Source organism: Nelumbo lutea, chromosome 2 (genome assembly GCF_056320005.1).
Source record: "Nelumbo lutea isolate HS-2025 chromosome 2, American lotus-T2T, whole genome shotgun sequence".
In the NCBI taxonomy this organism is placed as follows: domain Eukaryota; kingdom Viridiplantae; phylum Streptophyta; class Magnoliopsida; order Proteales; family Nelumbonaceae; genus Nelumbo; species Nelumbo lutea.
This window is the reverse complement of record NC_142685.1, coordinates 4,171,700-4,184,008: the sequence shown is the minus strand read 5'-3', so window position 1 is coordinate 4,184,008 and position 12,309 is coordinate 4,171,700. Positions and strand designations below refer to the sequence as shown.

General features: G+C 37.3%; 1 protein-coding gene across 1 annotated transcript; it reads right to left on the bottom strand.

Annotated features, from left to right (window-relative positions):
- Positions 1-1,210: 1,210 nt before the first annotated feature.
- LOC148868170 (myb-related protein MYBAS1-like) lies at positions 1,211-3,045 on the bottom strand. Its single transcript, XM_088968553.1, has 3 exons — positions 2,393-3,045; positions 2,117-2,246; positions 1,211-1,964 (listed from the first exon to the last, which is right to left on the bottom strand). Exons 1-3 carry the CDS (start codon positions 2,514-2,516, stop codon positions 1,427-1,429), a joined length of 792 nt encoding a protein of 263 aa, XP_088824679.1. The 5' UTR covers positions 2,517-3,045; the 3' UTR covers positions 1,211-1,426.
- Between the last annotated feature and the right edge of the window lie 9,264 nt (positions 3,046-12,309).

Genomic DNA, 12,309 nt, shown 5'->3' with positions numbered 1-12,309 from the left:
GTTTGATTGGTCAATTACATGAGAAATTGTACCTATATACTTCATTGAAAAATTAATTTTTCTTACAAAACTCAATTTTGTACTTGTCCCACATTGAAAAATTATAAGTTTTGTTTTCAGTATTTTAATAGGAACTGATTTACACTCCTTAGAAATAGTAGAGGAGAGTATGGGGGTTTGATATTGCAAAACGTGTGTGTGTGTGTGTGTGTGCGGCGCTATGAAGTGCACTTTGGTTTTGGTGCGATGCTGACCGTTGATCACCGTTGATGAGATCAATGGTCACGATTCAATTGGGTGTGATCAAGAGGCATAATTCAAAATTAACAGTCATTAACTACTTTTAAAACAATTGTAATGTTTGAAATTGTGATTGTTCAAGTCTGAACTATCACCTACATTTTCTTCATACCTCTTCATAAACTATTTAATGATCATGAATCAGACTTCAAAAACACACATTTTCGAAATCCACTTTCTCTCTCTCTCAGTCCGGTCTACTACAGTCTCATAGAAAGTTTCTTTGGAGATTCTTCAATTTTGCTAGTTGTAAATTCTCGTCCAAAGCTTTGTTGTATCTTGGGAATGGATTTGCCTGTAACCCAACAGCAAACTCAGTAAAATTGAATGTGGGCAAATAACGTTTTAAAGACAGTGTCTACGGATGCATCTTAGAGCTTCTCCTCCAAAATTACAGTGACCCCATTTTTTAACATCTTCTACGGTAATTATTAAAACAATTTGGCTGTGACACAGATTCTAAAAAATGATATTCTTGTGAACAAAGTTGTACTTCTTTTTGGTAATCCACAATCAGATAACAAGAATCAGAACAAAGAAACACCACAAGCATCAAGCAAACAATAGAATAACAAGTAAAACACAGTTGTACTTGAAGTTGTTCATCAGGGCAATTTGTATAGGAGGGTGTCTAATATATATATTGATCCATTAGTAATTTAGTATATGAAGGTTAATAGAAGTCGTGCAAAGTTTATTGAGCAAAATTAATTAACAAGTTTGCTGGTTATGGATTAATTTGCTGCCATCTTAGGGAGAATCCCCGTTAATCTTTGTTTAAGCCCATTTAATCTATCTATCTATCTAATAGACTAATAAAATCATTAGTTAATGGATATATGATATCTAATTAATTTAGGCATTAGAATATACAAATAAATTAACACACACACAAAAGAAAAAAAAACGCTTTAGAGCCTGCTGGAACATCTCTTTACTATGAAACTGTCTTAGCATGCATGATCATATGTGAATACATAATGGGAAAAGATGAGGAAGTCTCCTATTTGGAGAGAACACACATACAAACCATGGTTTATCACATGCTAGAGAGATTACAGAGTCTGTCTAAGAAGGTCGTCGTATATATGACAGCTATTGATTGGGATGATCAAAATTTTGATCTTCAACACTTATCAGGCATGCCCGATGCCGGAAGCAACATCTTGACGTCTTCTTCGTCGATTTTCCACAGTGTGTCCGAACAACAATAATCCCATAAAGGAGAAGTGACTACTGAAGAGCAATAGGAACTGTACCCTTGGTCGTTACTACATCCCTCGGAAACTACTATTTCACTACTATTCACCTCTTCCAGTGAAGCAATCTCTTTCCATATCTGATCCATGGGGTATCCTATTCCTATTAATGCATGACCTCCCTCCTCTTTCATCTCTCTTGTCTGCACAGCTAAATCGCCAGAAGCACCATAATCCTGCAACCATCCTTCTCCATCTCCAGTAGTATTCTGGGCCGCTTCGGGCAACGAAACCGGCGGAGGTTTAATATTATTTGTGGATGGAGAAGAATATAACTGAGAAGACGATGATGAAGGTGATGAAGATCGTCTTCTCTCTTGTGCCTTCTTCCTCATGTGTGTTCTCCAATAATTCTTTATCTCATTGTCAGTTCGGCCGGGTAATTTCCGAGCAATTCTGGACCATCTGTGAGTGAGTAATTAAGGTCGAAGCTCATCAGTCATCATCAGCAATTAAGTGGAGACATGCGTAGTGTAATTAATTAAGAAGAAAGAAAGGAGGAAGCAACTGATTAAATGGGTTAAAAAATTATGAAGACCGAAAAAAAAAAAAAAAACCTATTGCCCCAAAGAGAGTGAAGTTCAAGCACGAGGCGCTCCTCCCGAGGTGTCATCCTTCCTCGCTTGAGGCCGGGATGAAGGTAATTAACCCATCGTAACCTGCAACTCTTTCCTGTTCTGTTCAAACCTACAACAAAACCATGAGGCGGTGGTTAAAGGTAGGTCCCCCCACCCCCCCTCCAACTCCAAATAAAGCTTACCTAGCTAGCTACTAGTACTACTTACACTACCTACTAGGCTACTACTGATAACTGTCCCCCGCCATCTTCCAACCTGAAACTTTGGCTATGAAATCCCATCGTCGTTCTCCGAATAAGCCAACGAAGCACACCAGCTGCAGGTCCTCCTGCTCAGTCCACGGACCCTTACGCACTTCTTCTTGCACCATGATCACCATCTTCGCTAACTTGTGTGTCCTTGTCCCTTCGCTAACTTGTTTGTCCTTGTCCCTCTTTGAGTTTGAGTTGAGTTGGGGAGTAGCCGAGTAGGAGCTCAGCTGCACTACGTATGGAGGGATTGGGGGTTATTGGCTTTGGCTTCTGGCGTTTGTCTCAAAACAATATAACTGAGCTCTAGACTCCACCACGTACCACCTGCTAGTGCTAGTCTACCACTTGATGTTGTAGTAGTAGTATATAAATATTAACAGATTGATTGGTGGGATTGGGTCCGTGGCCTACGTAGATGTCCCCGTTCTATATATTATTATCTATATATAATGGTTGATTGTTCAAGCCAGCCAGAGCCTTGGGCCCTTGGACCCCATATAATGCACGCTTGCTTTGGCTTTGCTTGCAACCGGTTGAGTGAGACCATCCTAGCTAATAGCTGTGACGCCTACCTCCTGCCCTATTCTCCTCTCCTTCGTATGTGATCCCTCATTAATAAGATATTTAATCAAGCACTCCATGGTACATGCATATATATCCTTTGAATTTTGAGGATCATTAAGAGGTTGGAATTCTTTAATTTTAATTTGTATAGAAGCCCACTAGAAATTCTCAGTATAATAAAAGTGCAAATGAAGTGATTACATTCAACCCCCAAAAAAAAAAATCTAGTGAAAACATGAACATCCAGAGGCTGGAGCTACATTGCTCCTAAATCCTGATCAATGATCTTTATGTTGTATGTGGTTGCTTTCATGGCCATGAAGTTGCAGTAACAAAGCAGCTGCTTAAAGCAAGCTGTATAAATATGAAAAAGGAAAGCCTTATGAAAAAAGAAAGACTTGCTCCGATCAAAAGGAATGAAGCGAGACGTAAAAATCGCTAAGAGCTGTTTGTCTGGTTCCAAGAATATACTAGTGCCCTTAACTTTTAGTAAAAGGCCGGAGTGGCATGGAGATAACAGAGCAAGCCATGCAATTGCAAAGGAAAAGTAAAAGAACAACAAGACAAAGGCTTAAAAGTATGGGCGGCAGAGGAGTGGTGTTCTGGGCTTAGACGTTTCGTGTAAGTAGGGGGTGTCAATGGACCGGTTTTGGGTTGGACCCTGTTCAAATCAAAATCAGTTTCTATATTGGACTGGATTGGATTGAACCAATTAATAAGACATATTTTATGGTTCAAAGTATTTATTATTGATTCATGCACAATAGATTTATATTGGACTGGATTGGATTGAACCAACATCTGGTCCATTGATAGAACATAAAAGCATAGGTGTCAATGGACCAGGTTTGAGTTGGAACCCATCAAAATTAAAACCAATCTGTACGGTCCGGACATTGAATTGGATTGGTTTAAAATGGTCCAGAGTATCCATGGGATTGGATTGGACCTAATCCATCTATAATGGGCTCATATTGGACCAAATCCAGTCCAATTGACACCCCCTACGTGTAGGCAAGCTACTTCTCACAAGTCATAAGCAGCTAGTAAGCAAATCAATCCACCATACCTCTACAAACGTTTTAGGGTCTCTACAGAACCAGTAATGGCCTGGGCTGATCAAGGGTCGGGACTTGAAAAGGCTTTTACATAATGCCAGTGTGCCCAGAACTGGTACCATGAGTCACGATGGATGGAGGTAGAATTTCATCTCACTCAGGACCCATTAAATTTTCTGGAAGCACAGGACACATTAAACAGACCAATTATATTGGGCGTGTGTGTGATTTATAAAATAATCTCCACTCCGTCTCAAATCCCATGGACCGCCTATGTTATGTAGCTAAGCTACTCTTGCGGTTGGCCAATGGCCATGACTCATGAGACTGCTAGCTAGTCTTAATTATTCTCCATTCGGATCGGATTTTGCCTCCACATAATGGGCTGGACTCATCTGGCCCAAGTAGTACTCCTACACTTGCCCAGGTTCATTATTTGGACAATTGGACCCAATCTATTGTTGCTTACATCCCATACTGCAGCTGTTGATGATCCACCTCTTTTATGTGTATAATATGTATAATCATTAGTATCAATATATATAGCGTTGCTGAAAAGGGAAAATCGAAAACATGAAGATATAAACCAATGGGTTTGGACCACATCATCAATCATCATCGCGTTTAGAAGAAAAGAAGCACCGGCGTAAGATCACAATGGTCCACTTAGCAAGTCCTGAGTAGAGCAGATAAATGGAGTATTACTAGTGGGCTATGCACTGGTCAATTCAACATCTGGCCCATCTACGAGCCCTATAAAATAGATTGGTCCAAAATCCAACTCTAAAAGGCAAAAGAGCCAATTGGGTGAACTAAAAAGAAAAGTCTAATTTTATTTACCTGCTTCTCAAAAGATAATAATAATTAGAGCAAGAGGGCATTATTTTAATATGGTTTTTATTTTATTGAAAACATTATTATACACCAGACGTTTAAAATAAAGTTTTTTTTTATTATTTTATTTTGGAAAGGGCTGGCGTCATGTGGCTGGGAAAACTAGTAACAACATTATATTGGTGGTGGTAATGTTAGCACTGTATCCGGCATTGTTCGAGTAGCTCAAAAAACAAAGAATTATAAAACCATGGTTTCGTGTTTGCTTTAATTCAATGGAGCGAGGAAGAGAAAGAGAAAGGAGTAGCTAAAAACATGGACTAATATGGCGTGGATGCCATTCATACTTTTTGTGGCCACCCCACTTAACTCCTATCTCATTCACCCTATCTATCAATCATGTTTAGTGAACTTATAATATCATATCTGAATTTTCCCCATATTGTTGATCTAGAGAGAGAAAGAGAGAGAGATAGAAGATTTGATTAATGCACTAATTAGTTGGGTGGACGGGTATGGTACTATGGGCTTATATTAGAAAGGTAAGCTACTTGACAATGTAAGGTTTTAGTTTTACCATCCATAGTATTTACATTACTAATTATGGGAAGGACTGATAATCTCTGAATTAAGTTGATGATTATGACTATTGATGTTGATAATTTTATTTCCGTCTGCGTCTATCTATGAACATACTGACAGTAAAGTGCTAGTCTTTTAAGTTTCAATATTCAACCAGAGCCTGGGCCGGGCCTGGGGTTTGCTAACTGCTTACGTTGAGAAAAGCTCTTATGTGATTGATAAGCGCTTGAGCCCATACGTGACAGTGATGCTAGGCTTGGGAGACATTGAGACAGTAACAGACATCTATGGTCTACCTACCTACAAAGGTCACACAAAGGCCAATGTATCCAAACCGGGCGCTCACATATGAGAATTAAAAGATGGGGGGGCGGCAACCAAATTGTATCCACTAAGGTTTTGGAAACAAATTGGAAATGAGCCCACAATGGATCCACTTGCCCAAATAATTTAAAAGAAAACATATTTGCAGAAAAAATATATATCTGAGATTTCTACGAAGATAACACAGGCTTAATATCACTTTTATATATAACATAATTAGCCACGTGGCAGTATTTAGAGAGTAAAAAGAGTGTGATTTGATTAGACATATGTAGCTTTTAATGAGTCGAGATAGAGAGAAAGAGAGTGGGATTTATCAAAGAAATAATATTAGATTTTAAAGATCTTAAGTGGAAAGAAGATAGCATGGTTTCCTCTAAAAAAACAGAAGATAGCATGGGTCCACATTATTTCTTATATTTTTATTTTCAATTAAATCGATTTTACCACCCCCTAGGCCCCTACCCCACCCACACCATTTTAGTTTTGCTTTTATTTATTTAATTATTTATTGCTGTTACGTGAAAATGAAATGGGCTTCTCAACAGGAACTTGCCCTCCCAAACTCCCAAAACCATGGTTTTTAAAACCGAACCGGTCAGGGGTCTGGTTATCGGGTCGGATGGTCCGATAGTTTGAATCAAATGTTTGGCTTGTTTTGATAAAAAAAATAAAAAAACCTGTCAAAATGGTTCAAACGGTTAATCGCCTGGTTCAGCGGTTTGTTAACCAAAATTAATAGTTTTGAGGGAAATGCGGTTTTTGGAGAAAATGGAACCGGTCACCTGACTGGTTCCTAGTTTTTTCGATCTGACCATCCGGTCCAGTCTAGTTTTAAAAACTATGCCCAAAACCTGTATTATATTGACTAAACTTATTGCAATCAAAAAGCATTAAAAAAAGGAGCGGCAATAGCAAAATGTGGAGTGGTTATAGCAAGACTGGATCTGCTCCCCACATAGGGCGCCTCACACCGACCTTACAGAGACATCCTACCATATATTGAAAACATCTCCCATACTTATTACATTATTATTAATGGGAGATATTCTCAATGCATGTGAAATATGCATATTAAGTTGATGTGATGTGCCTTGTGTGATCCCAATTCGGCTATGGCCTATATGCCACTCTACATTCAAGAAAAAAAAAAAAAAAGACAATTAACTGCGGTGTGGACAATTCCGTGGTATCGACGTCAAGCACACATTATCTAATCATGCAGCCTGCGAGTAAAGCCTTAAAGGATGGGGGCCCAACATCTAATCGATCCAAACTCAAGGCAAGTCCAAAAAGAAATGGGCTATATGACATTTATGACAATATGACAGCAAAGGGTGAAATCACATTTCCAACGTGGTAAGAGGCACATATAGAGATATATTCCCCGTTTGGGAGGGATTCAATGTTGATTGAGCCGCTTTATGGTTTTTCAATCATTGTTGATTTGTACTATTGGACCATTCAGCTCAGAAATCGGCTATACAATCGGTTATGTTTTATTTTTAAATTGTTCTTTTTTATCAAGGGGTTTTTATTGTTCAGTCCACCTTAAAAATTTGAATCCCACTGCACAGATGGGATGAATCCTAACCATGGATCGATACTAAATTCATGATCAAGATGTGGTTTATAGGGGGCTATTAATAGATTAGGAGGAGCTGTAATTTCAGTGGACTGCTGTCTATTTATCCCTTTTTCTTCCAAAACCATTGACTTGGTCATGACCTACTAATTCAGACGGTCAATTTGTTAATCCGTTTTACCTGGATCACTTTTTTTTTTTATTTTCATATTACAACAGGTCAATCTATTTGGACCAAACAGTGGAACCATTGAACCAGAAACTGGAGACCAAAGTGATTCTAATTCTGGGTTGACTTTTAAAACATTGCAGAAAACTACCAAAATTAGTTTCGTCATAAAATTGATTTCTCAGTTTAATCTTAGTGTTCTTCTTTTTTTTTTTTTTTTTGACTGTTTGGGTTCTTAGTTTTACAACTTTCCATGTAAAATCTATCTTTGCAAAGCTAGAATCACTGCATGAAAACCCTTCCAACTGACTCAGTTGCTAAGGTCTCTGGTTGGTGGAACAGAAATTTGGGATAGATCATAGAATTACAATCCCACCTTCACCAAGGTCGGGGATTATGTGCTAGCCAAAGGTCTTGAGATAGGCCTTATTTGCTTGCACATAGTGCATTAGTGCTCTTCCATGTTACACCGTAATGTCCAATCTTAAAGCCCAACATGTTTGCATGCATGTAAAAGAAAAGAGCAAGATTTTTTTTTATCTCACAGTTTACATAATTCTGTACCTCTATTTCAAAAGTTTTTAGACCTCATTAAATTGATGAAAAAATTTTCAGGCTGAATACTTAAGAGTTACAACTTACAAGTCAGTCCCTTGTACAATGAAAATTTGTTTTCGTGTCATTTACATCACAACAAAACGCAGGTTAAATATTTCTCTTTTGAAAGCCACGGCTTGAAATATTTCAGCGCTCAGTTTCAGAAGAATGAAAATACAAATAAGTAAAGTACAAAATCTTATATTCAATATTTTTAAATTTTGTATTTACACTCTTTCCAAATTGAATCTTTTAGAGAAATAAGCGCCTAACGTCAACATAAATTCCATTGCTGTAAATAAGAAATAAAAACTGTGTTCTTAAATAATTTCATCCCAGTTAAAGACCAATTACAACTTGGAAATGATCAAAAACTGTGTGTTTTTTGCAATCTATAGGTTGAATCTTTATCTCATTTATTTATCAACTGCCAGTTTTCTCAAACAGTCTTATTCTCAAATCTTTGGAATCTCCATCTCCATAACTTGTTTCAGAATTCTGTCTTTGGATATCAAAAGAATGTACAACCTTATCAATGATCATAATCTTTTCCTGCAAATTCTTAGCTGGTTAGCTATTGCTTGGTACTTCATCTGGCATGCCAGGAACGAACAAGTTTTTCAAAATAACTCTATTGGCCCAGCAAAAGTGTCTAAATTAGTGAACACTCTCTTTCATCTTTCTGTAAACCCAAACCATGATTCCCCGCCCTGCTTGAACCCTCGTGAATAGAGCATCTTAACTCTCAGTTTGGGTCAACAGACTGATTATCTCATATTCAATGATACAGGAAGGATATCAACTTCATTATATACTTTTGGAATCATTATTGTTTCAAAAAATTTATCTTGGAGGTCGTATTTCTGCAGTTAATTCAGTTTTTCAGGCTGAGTTATTTGCTATGATGCTGGCTTTAAATGAACTTCAAAATTGGAGTTTTGGAGAAGTATGTATCTGTGCTGACTCCCAATGTCTGATAAGCCACTGGATGTTTTTGAAATCTCTTTTGTTATTAAGGAACTTAAACTCGGCAAAGTTTTTGTATATAAGTAGGAAATATAACTCAACAACCCATGCGGTATTCCAATTTGTCAAAACTCACTCATCTACATTTTTTTGTTAGTAGCAATTACTTTGATGGGATACCTAGGGTTGAAAACTGTATATCTGTCTCTTTTTGCTAATATAATATTTACTTTTCAAAAAGAAATAAAAAATAAAAAATATTGGATTTTTTATATGTAAACAAATGGTGTATAATACTTCAAGCCTGGTCCAACCAGCATATACTTAAACTTGCACATTTTGTGTATAATGTATACATGTTATTTTACATTATATTATATATTTTATATATAAATATTACAATATGACATGTATAATTTATATTATATGTAATATTTAATATTATATAATGTATAAAATAAGTTTATATGCATGTTATGTCATTTAATATATAGATATATAATGTTTTCCATGAGTGACATTGGCCCGGAATCAAGTCCAGCCTGACCCGGGCCCGTATAAACCATGGCTAGGGCTTATGATTTAGTCCCGGAACCCTGGGCCCGAGCCTAAGCTATAGCCCTTATCATAAGTGCAAAGCCCGACCCAGCCTCGCCCATGATCAACCCTATGGGCAACCCAAAGGTTGGTGAATGGTTGGATTCACCCTCACTAGGGGTGGATTCGAGCCAAGCCAAGCCGAATAGTATGAGGCTCAAGCTCGGCTCGCCAAGGTTGTATAAGGCTCGAGCTTGAGCTTGAGCTCGACTCGAGTCAAAAACTCATAAGCTCGAGCTTGGCTTTTTATTTGATATTTAAAAAATTAAGAATTATAATATTTTTATTATATATATTATTTTCTATAATTTTATTATACATAAATATATATATATATATATATTTATATTCGAGCTCGGCTCACGAGCTGAGTTCTATTAGGCTCGAGCTCGATTCGTTCATTTGTCGAGCCTATAAATAGGGCTCGTGCTCGAGCTCGATTGAAACTGAACCGAACCGAATCGAGCTCAAGCAGCTTGTGAAAAGCTCGAGTCGTTGCCACCCCTAACCTTCACCACATAACTTCCTCCATGTGATGGAAATATGTGATTTCATGGAGAAAAAGAAAAAAGAAAAACTCGTATTGATCCGACTAAGCTACTGTTTTTCTAAAGACCTCGATCTACTGGTGACAGGAGCGCTACAATCTCAAGTTTCTCTGAAACGATGGCTTCCTTCAAAGAGTTCCAACAAACTCTCAGTAAGAGAGTAGCCAAAGCCATTGATCGTGTGTCTAACTCCTTGGAAAATGTTCTTGATTTGGCTAAAGAATCAGTGGTACCAGACACGCCGGAGATGATAACAACTTCTGATGACCGACAAACAACTCATGAACCAAACCATGTTAGTGAACTGGCTTGGATTCAAGTTTGTTCTAAACATTCAAAAAAGATTTTAAAATGTAATGAAGATTCTATTGATAGATCTCCAGTTTTTTTATGATTATCAAAGCTATTTTTTGGAATATTAGAGGCATTAGATGCAAGAAATCTCTAAGAAGATTAAAGAAAATTATAAAAATGCATAATATCTCGTTGCTTGCTATCTTTTAACCGTTGATTGATGCTTCTGAAATTTCTAGAATTAAAAGACAGCTAGGCATGACAGGTTGCTTACCAAATGGAGAGGGAGTGTGCAAGATTTGGTTATTTTGGAATCTTCCAATACAAGTGAAAGTTTTCCGCTTACACCCCCAATGTGTAACTTTAGAAATCTCATGCTTAAATATAGATGTTACCTGTTTTATTTCTGCTATTATGCAAGTTGTGATTATAGACTAAGAAGGAATTTGTGGGATTTCCTAGAAGACTTTGTCAGCACATGTAATTCCCCCTAGTTAATAGGAGGTGATTTTAATGATGATCTAAATCTGGGCGAAAGACTAAACAGACATGGTCTCTCAAGCAATCGAACTCTCTCGATGCAAGACTTTAATGAAGCAGTCAACAAAGCTCAATTGTTAGAGGTGGGTTTTAATGGGCTGAATTTCACCTGGACCAATGGGTCTTCGTGGGCACGCTTGGACAGGGTCTTTGTGAATAGTTCTTGGACTATCCAGTTCCAACAAACAAATTTTGATCATCTTAATAGGACGGGATCTAACCATTGCCCCTTACTAGTGACAGTTAAAGATGGATTATCCTATGGTCCTAAACCTTTCCAGTATCAACATATGTGGGCCACTCACCCAAATTTATTGAAGTAGTAAAAGAAGGTTGTAATCCAAATTCCGATGGAAACGCTATGCAAGTTCTAGCTTCTAAACTAAAGAACTTGAAGGAAAAAACTAAAAGTGTGGAACTAAGAAACTTTCGGTGATGTCTTTCTAAACATTAAATGGGCTGAACGTGTTGTTACAGATGCAGAATTAGCATTAAAACACGATGGCTCAGAGGCTACAAGACAAAATTGTGTTGATGCTAAATAGCATCTAAATCAATTTCTGCTCCAAGAAGAAATTTTCTTAAGACAAAAATCTAGAGAAAAGTGGCTACAAGAGGGAGACAAGAATACTCGCTTTTTCACTATTCAGTTAAAGCCAACCAAATTTCCTCTTGTATAAGGAAAATGGAAGTAGATGGAACTATTACAGATGATATGTCTATAATTAAAAATCATGCTATCCAATTCTTTCAAGATCTCCTCACTGAATAAAGTTGCACTAATCATGATCAGCTATATGGTTGTATCCCTGAGATGATTACAACTGAAGAAAACATTGGTTTGGTAAGAGTTCCGGACTTCAATGAAATAAAAGGCATGGTTTTTGAAATGAATGGTGATTCAGCCCCAGGTCCGAATGGCTTTGATGGTCATTTTTTACTCATTGTTGGAACATTGTAGGTGATGATATTTGTCATGCAACCAGAGAAGTTTTCATTACCAAATCTCTTCTAAGGTATTTTACTTCAACTTTTATCATTCTTGTTCCTAAAGTGAATAACCCAAGGAACTTCGCTGAATACAAGCCAATTAGTCTATGCAATTTTGGCTATAAGGTTTTTGCAAAGATCCTAACCTCAAGACTTGGTAAAATTTTGCCTCAAATCATCTCTCTTGAACAAGGAGCGTTTGTTAAAGGCCAGTACATTGGGGAAAATATTTCCACTGTTCAGGAAATGACAGGCAAATTGAGTAGGAAATCA